The 20,769-nt window shown below is 49.6% G+C and overlaps 1 protein-coding gene across 8 annotated transcripts in view; it reads right to left on the minus strand.

The window, feature by feature from the left end:
- MTCL1 (microtubule crosslinking factor 1) overlaps positions 1-20,769 on the minus strand; it is a 113,640-nt gene that overhangs the window by 32,322 nt on the left and 60,549 nt on the right. For 4 of the 8 annotated variants that reach the window (XM_045574901.1, XM_045574900.1, XM_045574902.1 and 1 more), the window contains 4 exons: positions 16,085-17,392; positions 14,819-14,974; positions 2,273-2,503; positions 623-821 (listed from right to left, as the gene is read on the minus strand). In XM_045574901.1, the coding sequence (XP_045430857.1) occupies positions 623-821; positions 2,273-2,503; positions 14,819-14,974; positions 16,085-17,392 (1,894 nt within the window). The remainder of the gene's footprint in view (positions 1-622; positions 822-2,272; positions 2,504-14,818; positions 14,975-16,084; positions 17,393-20,769) is intronic. The other 4 variants (XM_036418127.2, XM_036418129.2, XM_036418131.2 and 1 more) reach the window with 1 other exon arrangement.

Raw genomic sequence — 20,769 nt, forward strand, 5'->3', positions numbered from 1 at the left:
GGGGTGTGCAAGAGGCAGCTGATCGATGTCTGTCTCTCATCGATGTTTCTAACTCTCTATCTCTCTCCCTTCCTCTCTGTACAAAATCAATAAAAAATATTTTAAAAAAATCAATGGAAAAAAATATCCTCGGGTGAGGATCAACAACAACAACAAAATACTTGTTCCTCTCTTACACATTTTATTACCAAACTAGTGCTATTGTATTTTCAAGGGCCCATTCAGCTGAGCATCCACACAGAAGCCCTGCACTTGCTTTTCTCTTCCATGATGGGCGCGTGGCACTCAGTATCCTTTCCTTGGGAGAACAGTCAGCTTTCATACGGCCTCGGACCACTCTGCAGAATACTCTCTTTCTCTGTCTGCGGCACATGCACGGGCCTTCAAGGGACACAGCTAATCTGCTCTTCTGTCGTCCTTAGTTATTGGGGTAAGCCAAATGAACTAATGGGCTGACATCAACGTAAAAGCCTTCATGATGTGATTTCTAGCAAAATTACAGCAACAGGCAGCCACAGGTGCCAGAGACATTTTCTGATTCCCAGAACACCTGCTCATGATGGGAAATAATACAGACACAGGCTGGAGTCTTCTCTCCCCAGGTGTGGGGACGCGGCACCCACCTGCCCATGGAGCTGCCCGCCATCTGCAGGCTGCAGCCGTGATCCGTGGTCACCGATCTGCACGGGGGAGTGTGGAGAATGCTCTCCCACCGAAGAGCCACAGCCTGGACCGTCGTCCTCTCGGTCTGGACTGGCCCCGTTTGGGTCCCCCTGGACTCCAAGCTCCCCAGGCCTGGGGTAGAGCTCCGGGTGCTCGCTCTGAAAACAGCAAGAGAAGATGATCACAGCTTTACCCAAATGCTTCCGCTGTGCAATCTGGTTGTTATGGTTTGAGGATAATTACCCACTTTATAGGCTTTATCAACTCTTCACATGGCAGCAATTCCCCCTAATATGCTCATGATGGCCCTTTCGCTCACTGGTCACTTTCTCCATTCCAATAGCATGCAGGTTAGTAAGTATAGTTTATTAGAAAAGATTGGAAATTGTACTATTTATAAACTACTAGAGGCTCAGTGCACTAAATTCATGCACTCTGGGGGTGAGGGGTTCCTCAATCCAGCCTGCACCCTCTCACAGTCCAGGAGCCCTTGGGGATGTCTGACTGATGTGGAGGCAGGAGAGGCTCTCACTGTGAGCCTGGCTTCAGGCTGAGCAGCCCTCCCCCTGTGGGAGCACACTGACCACCAGGGGGCAGCACCTGGGTTGAGCATCTGCCCCCTGGTGGTCAGTGTGCATCATAGTGACCAGTTGTTCCACTGTTCGGTCAATTTGCATATTAGCCTTTTATTATATAGGATTATTGCTTACAGTTATGGTTTTAAATTAGAGGAAAAAGTCCAAAGCATTGATGAAACTTTACAACCACTTCTAGGTTTTGCTTAGTGATGATTTTCTGTCATGGATATTTGGGAGCAGGTTGAATTAATTTTTGAAGACGTTCTTCACTCTGAGGAAAGATTATCACTGTATCTTCCCATTCACAGGATGACTTAAAATTACTTACCCTGCTCACTAAAGTGAAAAGCAGCTGAAAGGTCTTTGGGGACTAAAAGGAAACCAACATGCTCGGTGTCGGAAGCAGCTGACAGAGTGGCGAGCGGTGTGGATACCAGCCTGCTCTCACTGAAAGCTCACGGCCACTCTGCTTAATCAATAAAGAGCCATCTGGAAACAAATAACTGTTCTGGTTCTATTAAGAATCTTGGAGTGGAGGCATGCTCCCTTTCTTAGAAGAACACACATGAATTTCAGAGATGGCAAGGAAGTTTAGAAGCTTCTTGGAGCTTAGAAGAAACCCTTATAAAACTGCACTGGCAGAATGGGCTCTGACATTTAGGAATAAAAATGTAAACTTAGAACTAGGTTTTACATACTAGCAAGGTAGAGGGAGAGAGTCAGGGATGATCACCTTAATAAATTTATAAATCAGCAACCAAAGAGATGGTAGCAAAACTCTGTCACAGAACAGAGTTACTGACCCATATACTCTTGCAACGAGGTCAAAGGACAGACCAGAACACTCGGTCTGGTACATAATTGGACAACCCATTGCATTTCCATCGCCTGGAGCAGACTTGACAAAAACGATCTGAACGAACAGAACGTGACTGTGTGTAGGGGGGAGGAGCACAGCAGTGCCTGGGGGTCAAGAACAAAACCGATGCAAATGACAGTGAACTCCCCCGGAACGCTCCGGGTGGAGGTACCTCAGTGAAGTCCTCTCCTTCCTCCTCCATCTGTTTCCCTCGCCGCCAGTGCTTCAGCAGCCACCTGAGTTTGACGTAGAAAAGGAAAATGTTCTGCTTCAAGGACCGGAGCTCCTGCTGCACGAGACTCCTCTCGTCGCTCCAGGTCCGCTCCGGGAGGGCACCCTGCAGAGCCAGGCTGTGCAGCTCCAGTTCCTTCCACCTCAGGGCGTAGAGGTGATCCTCCTCCACCTGGAACGGAAGGAAGGGCAGCGTGACAAGCAGCGATCCCCAGGTGCCACCCAAACCAAACTAAGAGTCTTTTCAATCTGCCATTCAACCCACACCATTTTGCATATGGTGCTTGAAATAGAAACCAACAAAAGTTTGGTGAACTCCTTGAGACTGTCACTATGTATAAAATATTCTGAGTTTTCTGATTTAGAAGGAAGTGCCATTTCAAGTTAAGGGGTTATAATTTCTCCTAGTCAAGTCTCCCCTGGTGCTTTTAGATGTCTCTGGATGCCTTCAGGAAAATTATTTCTTGGACGCATGGCTACAGATCACATACAAGCAGAGTCCACCTCGGCCTCTGAACTTGGGCTTGCTCACAAAGGCACACTGAGACTGTGACGGGGGGAAGAAGTAGGAATCCTTCACCTTGAATTCCTGGGCCCTCTGACCCCTCTCAACCCCCAGCCCCTGACAGAGAATGGCACGCGAAGAAGAGGCCCACAGGGAGCCTGCAAGGGAGAGCTGGGGCCTCAGACACTCTTTCTAAACACGAAGTACTCCACTCACACGGTGGTGAGCAAACAGGGAAGTACATCCATAACCTACGTCCACTTCCATGCCCAAGATTTCGCATTCCTGTTAGATGTGGGTTCGTCTGAAGGAAATAAAAGCTCTGCTAAAAAGAAAGGTTTCTCGTCTCTCCATCAAGTTCCTGCTTTTACAGCACAGGTCTAGGCACGCTTCCAACAATAAGCAATTATTATATGTCAATGACGTCTAAGCAAAAGGGTATGAATGCAATCTTAATCTACTTAATCTCACAGTAGCTGAAGTGGGGTGAAAAAAGGATTAGGACCATTATCAGCTGTCCTCTCCTAATTTAACACTCCCTCCTGCGCCAAACACTAAGGCGGTAGGTTTTGCTTTGTTTGCCTAAAGTACTAGGTTAACGTGTGGGAACCATGGGAACATGACTACCACTGCCTGGGCCGATGGATGTGGCTGTGCCCAAGGCCCGTGAAGAGCAGAGGCAGCTCTGGGAAAGGTCTGGGCAATGACTGGGCAATGACTGAATGGCAGCTGTCTGAGCACCAGGTTTGTTTGCTCTTGTTGATTCAATTCAGCAGCTCAGCTGCCCTGAGTCCCACCCCTGTTCTCCCCCGTCTGGACACAAGAACGAACGGCACAGAGTGGGTAAGGGGTAGCCCACTGTACTGGAAATCCAGTTCTCAACTTACCGTAGGCCATTAACTGCCTCTGGTGGTTTCTAGTCCTCAGCTACAAAATGGTTAGGCTAACAGGGCAGAGTGCCTAGCTCCAGGTAGGTACTCCAGAGGCGACAGTGTTAGTAAGAGAAGCAGTCCTGGGGGGTGTTCTTTAAGTCCCTCCTGGAAATGCCCCTCCGGGCTCACTCTCTCGGACCACTCCTCCCCTGCCCCTTGGCCTGGGCTGTTCAGGACTCCCAGTGCTTCCCCTGAGGCAAGCGCAGAGCTCTGCCCGGGGGCGTGTTAGGGAACACCTTCCCTCCCTCTGAACAAGCCCAGGTGACATCACACCACCTGGGGCCAAGGTCTGGGAGCCTCTTCATCCTGAGTACAAGCGGAAGAAACACCTGGGACCCGGCCACTTGGCTAACAGCATCTCCAGGAATAAACTCATTTTCAAAGAGGATTTTTGGTGCAATGCAAAAAGAAAAACAAAAACAGGTTAATTACTTAGGAATTTACCTTCTGTGTAATAGGAAACCATTTTCCTTTTGTAGCAACATGTGACGGTTTAAAAGGGCTGTGCTTCTGCTGGTGGAGGTTGGCAGAGCACTTAGATCTGGGCACTCAGCTTTGCTCTCCCCAAGCCGCCGAAGGTGAGCAGGACCATGGACAACGTGGGGCCCATGAATTAAATTCTTGGGATACCTAATTGTGCACCGGACATGCATTTTACATTTTGATGCCCTGGTCAAAACCAACTGGTTTTGTTTTTAAAAGTACAAGTATCTTTCCCAATAATAAATAAATAAAAGTGCAAGTATATTTTGAGGAAATATACAAATTAGCAATACAAAGCGAAAAGGCAGCAATGTTTACAGGTTGGAGGTGGCAGCAGGGACTGGGCAGTCCCCAGGCAAGGAGTGCCTGTATCTGCGAATCCTTCCTCCTGGGCGCTCTGGGAGAGAATTTAATGGGTAATCAGCCAGTAACAGTTTATTCTAAAATAGCTAGAAGGGCTGATGAAGCCACCGCTCAATGGACGTTTGCTGAAAACATCTGGGAGTGCTCCTTCCTGGTTCACCCTCTGACCTCTGCCCCCTGCCCCAGGCCTCCGCTGTTCCACGCCTTCCCCGCCCTTCCTAAGGCGCAGAGGCTCCTCTGCCCTGGGTGTGCTGGGGGACACCCCCTCCCCCCAGAGTTGTTGGACACACATTCATGATGCATTAGGGCCCTTATTTTACTTTACTTTTCTGGTTTGGATGCAGGGAAACTTAGATTAGGTATTAAGTACGCCCTGAGACCACACCGTAAATACTGAAAAGCGTATTTTAGAATAGAGAGGAAGGCAGTTGTCTGTATGAGTTGTCTGAGGGGGCACCGGACTTTCCATACGCCCTCCAGTCCGTGCGTTCAGGAGCCCATGCACCACCGACAGCGTTCCTGTACAACACATCTTGTCATCTCTCTGGAGGGGCTCCGTGGTCTGAGACATGGTTGTGCTGAAACCTACGTGACATATTTACTTTTTGGATCTTGAGTGTAAGTTTCTCTCTCTCTCTCTCTCTCTCTCTCTCTCTCTCTCTCTCTCTCTCTTTTTAAAAAATATATTTTATTGATTTTTTACAGAGAGGAAGGAAGATAGTTAGAAACATTGATGAGAGAGTCATTGGTCAGCTGCCTCTTGCACGCCCCCCACTGGGGATGTGCCTGCAACCAAAGTACATGCCCTTGAATGGAATCGAACCCGGGACCCTTCAGTCCATAGGCTGACGCTCTATCCACTGAGCCAAACCTGTTTCGGCTCTCTGTCTCTTCTTGATGCACCCTGGTCACCTGTGCAAGCTGACCCTGTAGCTCCTCTGTTCAAGTAAAACGGGGTTGGAGGCGGGGGGGAGGAACCCTGAGCTGAACAGTGGGATAATGGAAGGGGTTTAGTGGACGGGAGAACTCTGCCTGGTGTGAAGACGCAGGACAGACCTCTGCACATGCCAGGGACACGCGTGGAGCGACACGGCATGTACGCTACAGCAGAGGAGTGACTCGGCAGCAAGTCCCCGGGAGTCTGCCCTGGGCCCTTGTATTATCTGGGGAGGACAACTTCACCCGCCCTGCACCTCTCACCTAGGAAACCAGGTGAGTAAGTAAGTGGTGCCTATCTCCTGAACTTCGAACACCGCAGTAACCACAACCCAGACTGAGCAGGGAGCCTGGTACTGAGCAGGTATCTCTGCTACTACAGAAGCTTCTAGAAAGTTTTATGAAATGCTGGGGGCCATCAGAGCTGGCAATGATGACCGTCAAGCATGACCCCTCACACACAGTCAGCCTCTTAGATGCACTGCCCAAGTTCAGACATGGCTATGTTGCATAGTTAACTTGTCTGCATGCTTTTTAAAAAAATATATTTTATTGATTTTTCTTACAGAGAGGAAGGGAGAGGGATAGAGAGCTAGAAATGTCAATGAGAGAGAAACATCGACCAGCTGCCTCTTGCATATCCCCTACCAGGGATGTGCCCGCAACCAATGTACATGCCCTTGACCGAAATCGAACCTGGGACCTTTCAGTCCGCAGACCCACGCTCTACCGCTGAGCCAAACCGGTTTCAGCTGTCTGCATGCTTTCTTATCAGAGTCTGCCCTGCCTTCCTTTTCTCCCGGCAGTCCTATCCTGGCTGCCCACAGTCATTGGGGTGGGGGGGGGTCCTTCATTCGCAGACACAAGGTTTCCGGTCTCTCCACTGCACACAGTCTGTGCCGAAGGGGAATTGCACAAAAATCTGTTCATTTACATTTAGAGTTAAAAACAGTTAAAGGAATCTCTTAAAACTCTTTTTTATTGGTAAAGTCTATCTTTCATGCCTTTATGTCCAAACGGCAAGGATAGAGGAGCCGTTCTCTACTCCTTACTTTTTTATTTTTTAATATATTTTATTGATTTTTTACAGAGAGGAAGGGAGAGAGATAGAGAGTTAGAAACATCGATGAGAGAGTCATCAATTAGCTGCCTCTTGCATGTCCCCTACTGGGGATGTGCCCGCAACCAAGGTACATGCCCTTGACTGGAATCGAACCTGGGACCTTTCAGTCTGCAGGCCGACGCTCTATCCATTGAGCCAAACGGGTTTCAGCTCCCTACTACTTTTGATATGTGCTTTTTTAATTTTTTTTAGAGATGTCTTATTAAAAATCTTAGGCATCATTAAAATGGAAGCATGAGATTTTACCCACTGGTTTATGCTACTTGAGGACAGATGATTTGTAAAGCTAGAAATGAGAGTGGATTGTTGCAATAAAAACCAGGATCATTTCACTAGTTCATTCTGATGACCTTTAACTAACCTGTTATTTTTCATTTGGTCTTCCTAATCTGGTGTTACCTGAGTTGCTGTGATTGAAAACCACACACCCCCAAAACAGGAGACACAGAAAATGAAAGGGTAGATCACTTCCCTTAGCATAAGGGGAGACCAAGAGAGAGTTTACAGAAACAAGGATTTAGACAGAGAAAATCAGACACACTGGGGACTCACCAACTGTGGGGTGACATTTTTGAAAGACGTAAGTGCATCCTACTTTCAAGAACTCCTGAGAACATGCATGCTTCTTTGATTTGTTAGTTATTAAAGATCACTAGTGTAGTCATTTATATCTGCTAGGCAAGGTTTCATGTTCTCTTTGAAGAGAGGTACATACTTCTCTACACATTGAATTTGCTCTAGCGGCTAACTTCTCATTTCTGTCTTACTGTTTTTTAATGTGTGGGGTCCTTTACAACAATGACTCTTCCCGCCCCCCCCCCCATTTGCTTAACTTTCGTAGTTTTAAACACATTGATTTTATAGTTTCTTTCTGGCAATTCCAGAGTTGGAGGGTCTTCGCGCTGGATCCTGCCGTTGGACACTGGCTGTCTCCTGCACCAGATGCGTGTTTCTGGCTTGGGTGTTGGCAATTTTGCATCGTGAGGTCATCTTCAGTGGGGAGTTAGCTATGATCTCATATGTGACATGGCTGACCATGTGCCTCCAGAGGGGCTTCGTGCGAGCAAAAGGCAGCAATAGAACACAAGCCTTCCTTTCCTTAGGGATTTCTGGGCCTCCGGGTGGCACCAGTTCAAAGCCTGGTCCTGGCGAGGCTACAGGGGGAGGGGAGACTCCATGCTGGTGGACGAGATCCCTGTTGCTTTCCTCTCCCGTAGGCAGAGGTTTCTCCAGTTTGACCTTTCACGACGTGCAGCCCTTCGAGGGGCCTGGTTCATGTCTTTCTCTGCCTGTATTGGGCCCAAGGCCCTGTCTCCTGTCCTCTTAGAGCTATTAAAACCCAATGCTCTGGGTAAGAATTCTGGCAACTTTCCACTCATCTCACCCAAAAGCCAGACACTTCTCTGGTTTTCAATTCTGAAATCAATTGCAACCCTTGAAGGTTTTTTTTTGTTTTGTTTTGTTTTGTTTTTTTAAACTTCTTTGGGAATTCAGCTATATATGTTAAAGGACATTTTATATTGTATGCAGCATTTTCTTCAATAAACCTTTATTAAGCACCTATCGTGCTAGGCACTCTACTAGGGGCATAGCAGGAAGTAAGGTTTTTTTTTGTTTTGTTTTGTTTTGTTTTTTTAAACTTCTTTGGGAATTCAGCTATATATGTTAAAGGACATTTTATATTGTATGCAGCATTTTCTTCAATAAACCTTTATTAAGCACCTATCGTGCTAGGCACTCTACTAGGGGCATAGCAGATCCAGCCCTCCTGGGGCTTCCTGTCTGGCTCTTTAGGTGTTTTGCCCAGTTGGCTTCTCAGGTTACCCCCGCTGCTCTGGGACATATTACTTTATACCTTTAAAAATGTAAAAATCCTCCATGCTCTAACACAGTTGGTAATAGCCCAAAGCTTCGTAATAGATGTTAAAATGGGCATCCTAATTAAACTTATCTCTTAAGGGGGAAAAAAAAAAAATATATATATATATATATATATATATATATATATATATATATATAGTTTCTATTTATTATACTGCTATTTAGTTCTGCTTTAATCTTAATAAATAATTATATAAACTATTTTTAGTTTAAACAAACATGAGTTTCATACTCCAGGCATTGTTCGACAAGCGGTCCCTGTGTCTGCACACCCTGTGGAGGCCTGATCCTCGGGGGCATCTGGTTTACCTACAGCGGCTCCCGTGGCATCTACAGAGACTGGTGAACAACAGAAACCTTTAAGTCCTCTGTTAGAAGTCGTACTTTTCTGCACTGTTCATTTTTGCTGAGAGAATACTAAAACTACGACAGCTAAGCCTCCCAGACGGGATGCCGTCACCCCAGTGTTACAAAAACAAAATGCAAACAGGCTCTGGCACAGTATTTGTCCAGAACTAGCCTACGCAACACAACCACTCACAGCCGCACACATCAGAAGAACATTTTCACGTAACACACAGAAAAGAAATAATTCCCTTCACGACCAGGCTCCCCAAGACTTGATTTTAAACCCATCCTTGGCCCACTTAGCTAGGATTGTGATTACACATCGAATGAATCCACCTTGACATGCCTGTGAAAGCAGCTTATGTGAACACATGCCACCCCTACTTGGTTCAGAGGCCGTGGGGCTTGTTCATCTCCACACCACAACCACCCTCCCTGTGCATGTTCTGAACCCCTGGCCATGCTTTTCCCTACACCCACCTACACAGCCAATTTCCTGGACATCTTCAGAGAAAGGGGCTTGTAGATTACCTCCCATACCTAAGAAGATAACTGCACTACCTCATTCTAAAAAAAAAAAAAAAGGATGCTTTCCATGAGGGCATTAACAATGCTCTCACCTAACAATACTACTGTAACCAGAACTCTGTTCCACCTCCCTCACCGTGACTTCATATTCTGGTGAGTTCCATTTTGCTCCGGCCAGTTTTGTTACTGCTTCTCCCCAAAGCAGTAGATGAGGTCAACAAATGTGTACACATGCTTGGCATCAAACCAGCACACATCGTTTTACCGTGGCTGGTAGGGCACAGCTGAGGCATAAGTGATCACAAATGCTCCGTGCGCTTCGCCGATTAAAGGATAAAGGGGGAGCTGGGGAAAGAGGGCCCTCTGAGATTTCTGAAACCCAATCCTCAGGGCACAGGCTCGGTTTCATTTATATCTGACATCTGACCAGTGCCCGTACTGGGCTACTCCTCATGGAGAACTATTTTTAAGGCACCCTGCACATTCCAAACCACAGATTCTATATGTTGCTCTCTCTCAACTAATGGAAATCTCTCATGCGGGGCAGAGTCAGGGAAGAACCTGGTGCCAGGTGTGAGAATCTTGCCACCGTCTATGGAGACAAACAGACAACAGAAATATTGTTTGTTTGAAATCTTTTTTTTTTTTTTTTTTTTTTTAACCAGTTGAATTTTGTGTGGTTGCACTAATGGGTCATTGGGTGTTAACAGATTCCGAGTTCGGCTTCCTCTGCCCAGGACTGTTGTAAGAGGGCAGGGCGTAGATATGCCATGCCCTTCCTGGACTTATTATGAGAGCCATCTGAGTGGCAGTCTTCCCTCACAGATTTGTTATCTGCTTAAATGCTACCATGTAAGAATGTAGATTTTTTTACTTTTCTCCTTTTGTTGTTATTGCTGCTACTGGTACTACTGGTACCATTAGTACAAGTAATAATTTAACCTGCCCCAAACATCTGAATTTCCCAAAATAAGAACTTACCTTTCCCCCCCTTTCCCTAAATAGGCAAACCTATCAGGCGGAAATCCTAGAAGGTATTTCGCAGATGGAACTGGAGAAATGGATCCTTTTTTAAAACTTCAGCTGAAAGTCAGAAAGTTGTTTCTTCTTCTAAGCCACTGATACGAGGCGTCCTATAAGGCTCCATCCCTTCCCCGAGGCACGAAGGCAAAGAGCTGGGGGAAGTTTGGACGCGGCCCACAGAGGAGTCTGATCCGGCCCGCCAGGTTTTTTGGGCAGTGAGCGCAGCCGAGGTGTTACAGTAGGAATTAGTAGTTCATATAGTCTGGCCCTCCAGCTCTCTGAGGGACCGTGATCTGGCCCCCACTTTAAAAAGTTTGAGGACCCCTGCCGTAGAGGTTGGCTTATGCAGGTAATTAGTGGTAATTCCAAAAGGAATGTAGAAGGGAATATACTGCCATGGGTGGGTGCACGCTGCCTCTGTCTTGGCCTCCTTCTGGAGGAAAGCCTTGTGCTTGCCTCTCCCCTGGTTCCCGAATGTCTTCAAACAAGAGTCAGTCAGCTGCCCTGATGGGGGCCTGGGTACCCTTTCCATCCTGGCCTCAGAGGAAAGCAGTTGTAAGCACTGCGTTCCGGATGTTTCCATTGAAAGGCTCTTAGGAGTGCTTTCTAGAACTGTCTGCTGTACCATTTCAACCCAATGTAATATTCAAAGACCAAATGAAGCTGTCTGTCAGGTGACATCACCCGAGGGACAGAGAACTCCAGACCCAGACTCCACGAGGGTGGATATCTGGCTCCTCAGAATAAAAGAAAAAGCTATGGAGCTACCAAAGTGGTCCTGGAATATGTTTTATCTTTAAAATATATTTTTAAATATGATATGCTTGCATGCATAACTGGGTTTTCTCTTCTGTGCAAAATGCCTTAGTGAATAAAAATGTCTCCACAAAGGATGTTAAACTTTGCGTTCAGACCATTTTCCCTTCTAGGGATGCTGCCTAGATACTGCCTTTCACTATGAGTCTTCCTCCTCCTCCTCCTCCTCCTCCTCCTCTTCCTTCTTCATGTTCTCATTAAAATATTTAAAATTAAAGAAAACCTGCCGAGACCGGTTTGGCTCAATGGATAGAGCGTCGGCTTGCGGACTGAAAGGTCCCGGGTTCGATTCCGGTCAAGGGCATGTACCTTGGTTGCGGGCACATCCCCAGTAGGGGGTGTGCAAGAGGCAGCTGGTCGATGACTCTCTCTCTCATCGATGTTTCTAGCTCTCTATCTCTCTCCCTTCCTCTCTGTACAAAATCAATAAAATATATTTAAAATTAAAGAAAACCAGAGAGATGTTCAAAAAGTACAGTAGAAACACACCTTGGTAACATCACTGGTCATGCAGTTAATCACCTGAGTGATCCATGCTCAGAAACATCCCCCAGGAAACGGAGCTCTTGTTGGTGTGTCTGGGCCCCGGGGCCAAGGGGAGGTCAGGGCTGCCAGGACCTGCCGTCCTGGGCAGCAGCGGGGGGACAGGATTGACAGGGCCTGAGCAGACTGTTTCAGACCCAGTCCTACCACCGTGCCCCTGGGAGCCGAATGGCCAGCCGCTCCACTCAGGCCTCGTGTTCCTCATTCTCCTCCCGAGGGAGACAGACATTCCCTTCTGTGCGACGTTGTTTGGCGATTCAGCCTTGCCATGTGGCACCAACTAGCTCGGCTAGTCTCCTTCTGGAGGTTTGCCTTTTTAGAATATTCAGTTTTATCCAATAAAGTATTTCTCTCTCCCTCATGTGGAGGGAGCTCTCTCTCTCAGATCTTTGCTGGTTTTTGAAGCTATGCAGTGCGTGCGTGCGTGCGTGCATGCGTGGCAAGCAACAGCACGACGTCTCAGTGGCCTGGCATGATAGCACCCTTGATCAGAGCTTCACTAACAGGCTGGAACGATGGCACCCACGGGAAGACAGCTGCAGTTCTCCGCAAACAGTGTATCAGAGAGACCAGGGCGGCCACGTCCAGCCAGAGCTGTGCTTCTGTACAGGACCCGGGAACAGCCAGTAACGAGGGACAAAGGGCTACAGGGGCAGAGAAAATTGGTCCCATGACCAGGGCAGCTGCGACACCCCTTCCCGCCTATAGTCTTCGATGGCGGGACATAATCCCTCTCCTTATGATGAATCACACCTGATGCTTAGATGGCATTTAGCACTCTTTAGTGTACTTGTTCAGGTAATAGCTCACCGGCTCTGAGAATCATCCCCATATAACCACATGAAGCAGGCAGGGCCATTTTATAGATGAGAAAACAGAGGCTGACCCTTGCCTGAGAAGCAGGGCTAGGGATGCACACAGAGCGGCCAGGGCCCGGAGCCCCGATGCCTGGGCCAGGGGTGATTCCAGCACAGCATGGCGGCCCTGCTAGACATCACTGTGCTCAGGGGAACTGAGAGCTGGGGCACGTGTCTTCCTGAGCTTTCTGCCTTGGAGGCGGATCATTCCATTCATTTGAAATGTATTGTGAGTCTGCTAGTGTCCGAGCAACCAGTATTCCGGATGAAGACCCTGCGTGGGGCACGGGTTGATCAAAGGGTTTTACTGTGAAAGTCCCATAGAGTTACAAGACACACCAATCACTAAATCTATCTTTTGGGGGGAAAACCCAAATATGTAGTGTTCTGTTTTACTTTTGGTATAAAACCTAGGAACAGCTGACCTGCAAATCTGGAATGATAACACACTAAAGTTGCTCTGCCGTAATACATGTCCAATTCCGTAATACATGTCCAGAGCCTGTGCCCAGAAGACACCTTTAAAAGTCACAAATGCTTATGCTGGGCACTGAGAGCTCCAGACTGGGACAGCCCGGCATTGCTGCTCTGGGGTGGCACATAGCAGCCCCACATGGCACACAGGGATTCAGCTTGTTGTCCGGGAGCTGGCACTGCCGTGTGCTAGGCCAGTGGCATGCACAACTCTTCTTGTCACACCTCTGTGTGGTCCACAGTTACTTCTCTCTCCTCGGGCATGGACTTGGATGCCACCTTTGGGCGAGCCTGGCCTCTGCCAAAGTATTATAATGTAAGGTGGTGGGCTACAAAGGCTGTTTCAAAAAAACGGTTTTTGTTTTATTGAAGCTGTTTGGAGAAGGTTTTCATATTACCGCGTGCTCTACCCACGAGGGTAGAAATGTGACATACTCTCTCACCGACTGGAGCTATGTGAACTCCTGTCTGGAGTTCAGTGCCCCACCCGCCTACCTCTGACGGGGGAACTCGCAGCCTAACCAAGGCATTAGCTGCCAGCTGAGCAAAAGGCCCAAGCGCCCCACCCCCAGGGCCTCTTCATTTCTTAGCCAAATGCCTGCCCTTCTTGTGGAGGGAGCTCCAGTTTGCATCCAGGTGTGAGGCTCCCGCCCCCGCTGCTCCCTACTCTGCCCTCTGGAAGCCACTAAGGTGGCTCAGAGCTGAGTGGTTACACCCCCACTGGGAATAATAAATTAAGATTCTTTATCCAGATATTTCCTATGCTTGGTGTACTATGCTTCTAACCCTGCAATGCCCTGCCGGGACCAGCAGTATCGGAGCCAGGGACTCACTCCTCAGAGACACCTGTCTTCTGGTCCTGGGTGGAATTACTCGCATGGAGGAGCTTTTGCTGACAGGACCACTGACAACTGTTTCATGGAATGGAGTCTCTGTGGTGGCTCAGGACTTTGTTGGCAAGGCGTTACCGTGGCAACAACAGAGCAGGCTGAAGAGTCCAAGTCAGGAGTGCACTCCTAGACTCTGCTACTGGCCAGACCGCCGTCACCAGAAACTAGGGACGCGTGAGACATGGGAGGGGTTTTCTCCAGAGTGGCAAAAACAGTGCATGGCGTTATCCCAGTTTTCTTTCCCGTGTGACAAGAAGCCGTTTAACCATCAGTCTCCCACGTCTTGCTAAATTTCCAGGCACCGCCGAAACTGGTTTGGCTCAGTGGATAGAGCGTCGGCCTGCGGACTGAAAGGTCCCAGGTTCGATTCCGGTCAAGGGCATGTACGTTGGTTGCGGGCACATCCCCGGTAGTGGGTGTGCAAGAGGCAGCTAAAAAATCTCTCTCTCTCTCTCTCTCTTCCTCTCTGTAAAAAATCAAAAAAAAAAAAAAAAATTTAAATTTCCAGGCACCCATGGGCCCTGGAGACACCGGTGTACGAGTGGGACCATGCCTGCCTGGCCAGGGGTGCTGGCAGCTCCCTGCAATCAGCCTGTGCAGACCCTCCAATTCCAGAGGCATGCAGCGGGTTGGCTCCTAGTGACGTCCTCCTGATTCCATCTTTTCCTACTGTGCTCGCTAAGGGCCTTGGACTCACAGGAAATGCTGGATAGCCAACCACACAGCCAGGGAAGGGAGGGAGGGCCGGGGCGGGGGTGGCCGGTGGGACCAGCCAGCTTGCTGACCTCTAGACTGAAGCAGCTCTGGCCTCCGGGCCGGCAGCTCCGGGCGTCCCCGTCGGCTCGGCGGTGCAGCTCCCGCGTGGCTCCGAGGGGCAGGTGCTCCCGCTCGTCCCCTCGCTCCTGGCCCAGCCGCCACTCCGTCTGCTCTCTCAGTTTGGACTGTGAGGCGCATGGAGGGATTTGGTGGTGGTTGTTTTTTAATTTTAAATAAAAAACAAAGGACAAAGAGGGTGAGGGTAGGGTAGGGTGGGGAAGGGAGATAAAGAAAACAAAGATGGGTAAGGCGGACGACTGAGAACACTACCAGGCGAAGAAAAGCACGGACAGGAAAACCAACTTAAACACAGTGGCGTAAGAGAGCGACGAGAACAGAACCAAAATGAGGATGAGCAAAACGATGGGCTGAAAGATCTGGAAAGCAAAGGCGGGGAGGGAGAATGCAAAACACCGGTTATGAGGCGCATGCAATGGGGATGCATGAATCACAGACGCCACCGCAAGCACGCTACCCACGAAGGATACGGAAGCAAGGCTCCTCCTTCCTCGCTGTGGTCGAGCAGTCAAAGCCAGAATCCGGGGTGGCAGCTGGGTCATGCACCCCAGGGTGACACATAGGAAAGCAGTCCTGGGACGGCTGCTCTGCTTGGCCCTCACCCTCGGCTCAGGGAGGGCAGCGGGAGCAAGCCAGCAGCGAGACTTTCCGTCACCACCATCCTTCTCTCAGAGCGGGGCTCCTCTCCCCACTCTGGCTCATCTTCCAGTGGGAGTGGGTGGGCCTGGGTGCCTGGGGCCTTTCAGAACTGTCCCCTTTGGCAATGCGACTTGCTCCTGAGCGAGTGTGCTAATTATCCTGACTGTGAGATGAGTTTGCACTTTTGTCTTAAAAACTCCTCTTAGCTTCTTCATCAGGACAGCTGGTCGTTTGAGACACCAAAAAAAAAAAAGTGAGAAAGACTGCTTCGATCCCTATCGCTTCCATTGGGATTAGCCTGGTGCCATGAGGGAGGACCTCTAAGCCAAGAGCAACGGCGCAGTTAAAAATAAGAGAGGAAAAAGGAAAAAAGAAACAAGGGAATAAAAGAGAACTTAAAAAAAGAAAAAAACCCAACCAATAGAAAGGATTTGGTTGACACTTGAGGCTTTAGTACAATGCAGGCTTGAAAATCATAACCAAGCAGCCGTGAGCAGAATGAGTTCAAGTGCAGCAAGGCCAGCAAGGAGGAGGAAGAGCAAAACCGAGCAGGGAGGCAGAGCCAGGAGCCCCCTTACCTGCAAGTCTGGGACCAGCTCCTTCCCCAGGTTCCCGATGGGGGAGTCCCGGGACACGGAGGTCACGGTGGAGAGGAAGCTGGAGGACTCTGTGAGGTGGGGCAAGGGGGACAGGCCTTCCAGGCGCTCCCTCACACCGTCCCCGAGCCGGTTCACCTGCTCCAGGAAGGTCTGGAGCTCCTTCCGGAAAGTCTTCATCCTGGCATTGATGGTCCCCAGCAGCTGGGGCCCCTTCCTGTCCCCCTCCCCCTGAGCACCGGGCCCCGGCGAGGCCACGTCGTCCACAAAGCCGTTGGTGTCCGTGATGAGGCTCTCCATGGTCCGCTCCAGCCGCTCGGCCTCATGCTTGATGCTCACCAGGCACTCGGAGTCCTCCCGGGCCCTCAGCACCTCCGCCGGGCACAGCTCGCCGGCCTCCGACGGCTTCCCGCTGCTGAAGCCCGACGTCTTCTCCAGCACCTCTTCCGAGTCGCTCTCCCCGCCGATGGGGCCCTCCCGCCGGGGCTGGGGTGGGCGGCCTTCCTCCCCGTCGCTCTCCTTCTTGGCGGTGTCGCTGTCAGCGTCGCTGTCCCGGGGGCTCGGGGCGCGCAGGCCCAGGTGGGCGGCCAGGTCGTAGCGCTGGACGTTGGACAGCAGCACCCGGTTCTCGTACTGCAGCTTCAGGACCTTCCCGCTCAGCTCGCTGATCTGCAGCCGGGCGGACTTCAGCTCCTCCTGCAGGGGAGCCCCTCCGTTCACGCCCTTGCCTCCGCCGTCCGCCAGCCACCCGGGCTCCGGGCGCGGTTCGAACTTGAACTTGCTCAGCTCGTGGGTCAGCTGCCGGTTGTGGTCTTCGATCTCCGATATGGACCTTCGGAGCAGCTCCGCCTCCTCCTCCACAAACTGCAGGTGCCGGCGGAGCTCCGTGGAGGACTCCAGGGAGTCGCCGCCGCCGAAGGGTGAGGTAGGAATGCTGGGGAGGTGGTCCCGGCCCAGGCCCTCGCGCTCATACTGGCCTCGCAGGTCCTCCATCTCCGCTTTGAGGCCTCGGTTCTCCACTTCCAGCTCCACGATCTTCCGGCCCAAGATGTTGGCTTCTTCCTCCACCAACTTCAGCCGCAGCTTCAGCTCCGCCTCCCTGGTGCTGGGCGGCCCGCCGGCCTCCCCGGTGGGCAGGGGGCTGTCCACGTCGCCGTAGAGGGCCTTGTACTTCTGGAGCTCCTGCTCCAGCTCGTCCTTCTCCTTGCCCAGCTTGGCCATCTTTTTGCGCATCAGGGAGCCTTCCTCTTTGGCAAACTGAAGCTGGCATTTCAAATCGGCACTGTCATCCTGCCAGGAAAGAACAGCCCAGGAGAAGGGTTATTTGAAAATACCAAATGTTCGTGTTTTTCATGGTTTCCCTCGCACCTCGCCCCCCAGCACGCACACACAAAAACAAAACACCGATCTTTCTGTCAGTGCGTCAGGTTACGGGAGAAGGGGCCAAAACAAAGCCGAGGGGAGCTGGGGCCTTCCCAAGGTCCGCGGCGTGGTCCCAGACACAAAAGAAACCAAACGATTAGTTTGGAAAACACGTGCACATGAAAACCGTCATACAGGCGATGCGTGAGGAGAAGATGAGATGAAACTCAACACCTGCCGGTGGATGCGGTGATCCCACGTTACCTTGTGGTCCAGCCTGACCCGCCACCAGCATCAGCGGGAGAGAGAACCCCTCGTCAAGTCTGGTGCAAGGCACACAGGCTTCCATAGCCACTTCCACCTGCGGCCACTCGCTTCCTCCACGGTACAGACCTCCCTCATCCAAAGGGGTCATCGACCCACAGGTGTTACTAGGAGTGGGGAGGCCAAGTGACCCCAAATCACGGCCAGGCTTTCCACTGACATGCTGAGAACCTGAGACACGGCAATGCCCCTCCCCGCTCCCCAGGTCTCCCTGACCCCAGTGTATCCCAAGGATGACATGAGCACAGAATGATGAGATGACAGGCATGAGGGTGCTTTGGGAGTCGAGGTGTGGGGTAAGTGCCAAGCTCTGACAGTTAGTATGAAGTGGTTACTGCAAACCTCAGCCCCTGGGTTACTCACAACCTTTCGCCATGCAAGTGCAACTTCAGAGCCCGGGGTTATGTTCCGCTCCCTTTAGTTGCTATAATGCAGCAGGAAAGTCAACTTAGAAACCCAAGGCAAGGAGGTTAAGTGTTTCAAAACCCGAGATGCAGTTATTACTGGACTACCAGAGGTTGCCGAGGATCACCAAAACAGACTCTCTCTCTTAAATGCCACACTGCTTGGCTGAGGTCACACTGCTTGGCTGAAGTCAAAGGGGCACTATTTGGCCAAGTGGAGAGCAGACTCTGCCTTCACAGTGCAGGTCTCAAAGCCGGGAAGCGACATGAATTCTGGTTCGGGGTTGTGCAAAGGTTTTCTATCACTTTCAGTGGGAGCAATGACCACTTTCAGGAGTCATTCCTCTGCAATTGGCTATCAGAAGTTTCAAAGGGCTGTCACGGGGACAAAACTTTCAGCAAAGGAGACACTCAACAGCATGTTGGAGGGTAGGCAAACCCTATCAGCTCAGGGGCAGGGATGTCATCAAACCAGTATCTGGAACTAAATCCTCTGGGGAGAATGAACTCTTTGAGTGTGTGCTCACGTGGTAGAGTTGACACAGCTTTCACTCTCACTCTGCCATTTTTGCCACCTCTCACTACTACTCAGAAAGATATGGAAAGATTTCCCTTGGTGACCCCCCAACTTTCATCCCTCCACCCACTCACCTCTTCCCTGTCCCACAAATCTATTGGGGATAGGGGGTGATGTGACAGGGCCGACTGGAGGAAAAACTTAAGGCCAGCTGTGAGCCAGTGCTGCGTGGAAAGTAGGCCCAGGTGCTGTCTGTGCACCTTCTGAAGGACATGCTCCCCCTGTCACCCTCCTAGCAGCGGACAAGCCAGTCTTGCCTCACCTGGGGTCAAACATGCTGCCCTGAGTCCCACCACTTCTGCCCCTTCTGTCCCTGGTACCATGGGCTGATCACAGACAGAGCCCTGGTGAACCCTTTGTCTAAAGTAGGATTCTCACTCAGTCACAAGGTCGTTTTGAAGGTCAAATGGAATAATGTTCAGCAAAGTGGTTTGTATATATATATGATAAATCTCTATACTCTAGCACCCTGAAATTAACTTTCTCTCTGTCTGAAACACAATTAATATTAGGGGAAGGAGCCAGTAACTTTACTCCCCACCCTTCCCCCACTCTGTATATCAGAGAGTAATATATATAAATACCATTGGGAACAGAGAATGGTCTTCGTGTTCTAAGAACTCATTCCATTAAGGATTTAGTTTTGGGGGATTAAGGGGACATAAAAAAGGCTTCTATGACTAACTGGGAAATGAAGCTGTCTGCCCACTCACAGTAAGCAAAACATGTTATTAACACTGCTGGGATAGTGATGCACATATTTTTAAAGGGCCTAATTGAATAGATGGGCTGTAAAAGACATATTGTAATCTATCCTAATACTAAGGGGAAATGTGTATTTGTTGATTCACTCATTCTTCCAGTACATACGGAGTACCTACTATGCACCAGAAATTGACATTTTACTTTTAAATGACCTCAGCTTCATAAAACTTTCTAAAGTAAAACAAGCAAAAGTACCTTTTCAATTTATTACTAAACCTAGATTCCCAAGAAGTCAATGGAGACGGATAAACCAATCCTTTGTAAATTGATTAGCATACGAGTGAAAAGTGTGGGACAAGACAAGATAATGCCCTTAGCCCCATCATTAACTTGATAGCCAGTGTTTATCCTTCGTCCAAAATCTCCTAAGTGATCCTATCTCCACCAGGGAACAGAAAAGTCACCTTCTTCATGAAAATGGCAGCAGAGATCATGGAAGACAATGTCGCCAGCCACAAGGGAACTCCAACCTCTGCCCACCTCAAGCCTGAGCAGACCCAGCAATGGACAAGACCATCTACTGTAACCAATGCTCTAACCTTACTTCCATGGAAGCTTGCAACTGTTGAGACCTTGATAGGAAAGAATAAGTATCTAATGAGGGGCAGAGTTAGTTACTTGTTCAATTCGGGGAGCTTTTGTCTCAAAACCCAGACCAGGGAGTCTCAGGGGATCTCTGCTGAGAGTGTTCCCCAAAGGTGGAGCTAAGAAGTTGAGGAAATGGGTAAGATCTCTGAGAGGCACATGGAACCAGGCCTTGCACAAGGATTCTGAAACACTTGGCTATAAATACTTAGAGTAGAAAAATACGATGAAGCCCTCAAGTTGCCTTGATTTCTGGACACCTTAAACCTTGCACCATCCCTTTCCATCTGCCTCCCCCCCACAAGTCTGACTAGAAACCAGGACCATTCTCCTCTGTCTCCTTGACCTAAACCCCGGTCAGTTAAAGAAGCAAGATTACATGACATACCCTAATGATGTCCAGTTGAAAAAATATCCCAAAAGTCTTCTTGTTCCTTAAAGGAAGAACTACACACACACAGCAGGAATGTGACACATAATTAAAGCATGCTGTCATCTCTATTCAACACCCATGCACGATGAGGCCTGCAACCAAGACTGCAGCCGTTTTTGAAAGAGCAATCTTTGAAGTCAAGGCAGTGTGTGCATTTGACGAAAGGGTCAGACTTTCCCACTCCATTGAGGTGGCTGGAGAAGGTGTGGTACCTTCT

The sequence above is a fragment of the Pipistrellus kuhlii genome, unplaced genomic scaffold (assembly GCF_014108245.1).
Source record: "Pipistrellus kuhlii isolate mPipKuh1 unplaced genomic scaffold, mPipKuh1.p scaffold_m20_p_6, whole genome shotgun sequence".
NCBI classification, from domain to species: Eukaryota; Metazoa; Chordata; class Mammalia; order Chiroptera; family Vespertilionidae; genus Pipistrellus; species Pipistrellus kuhlii.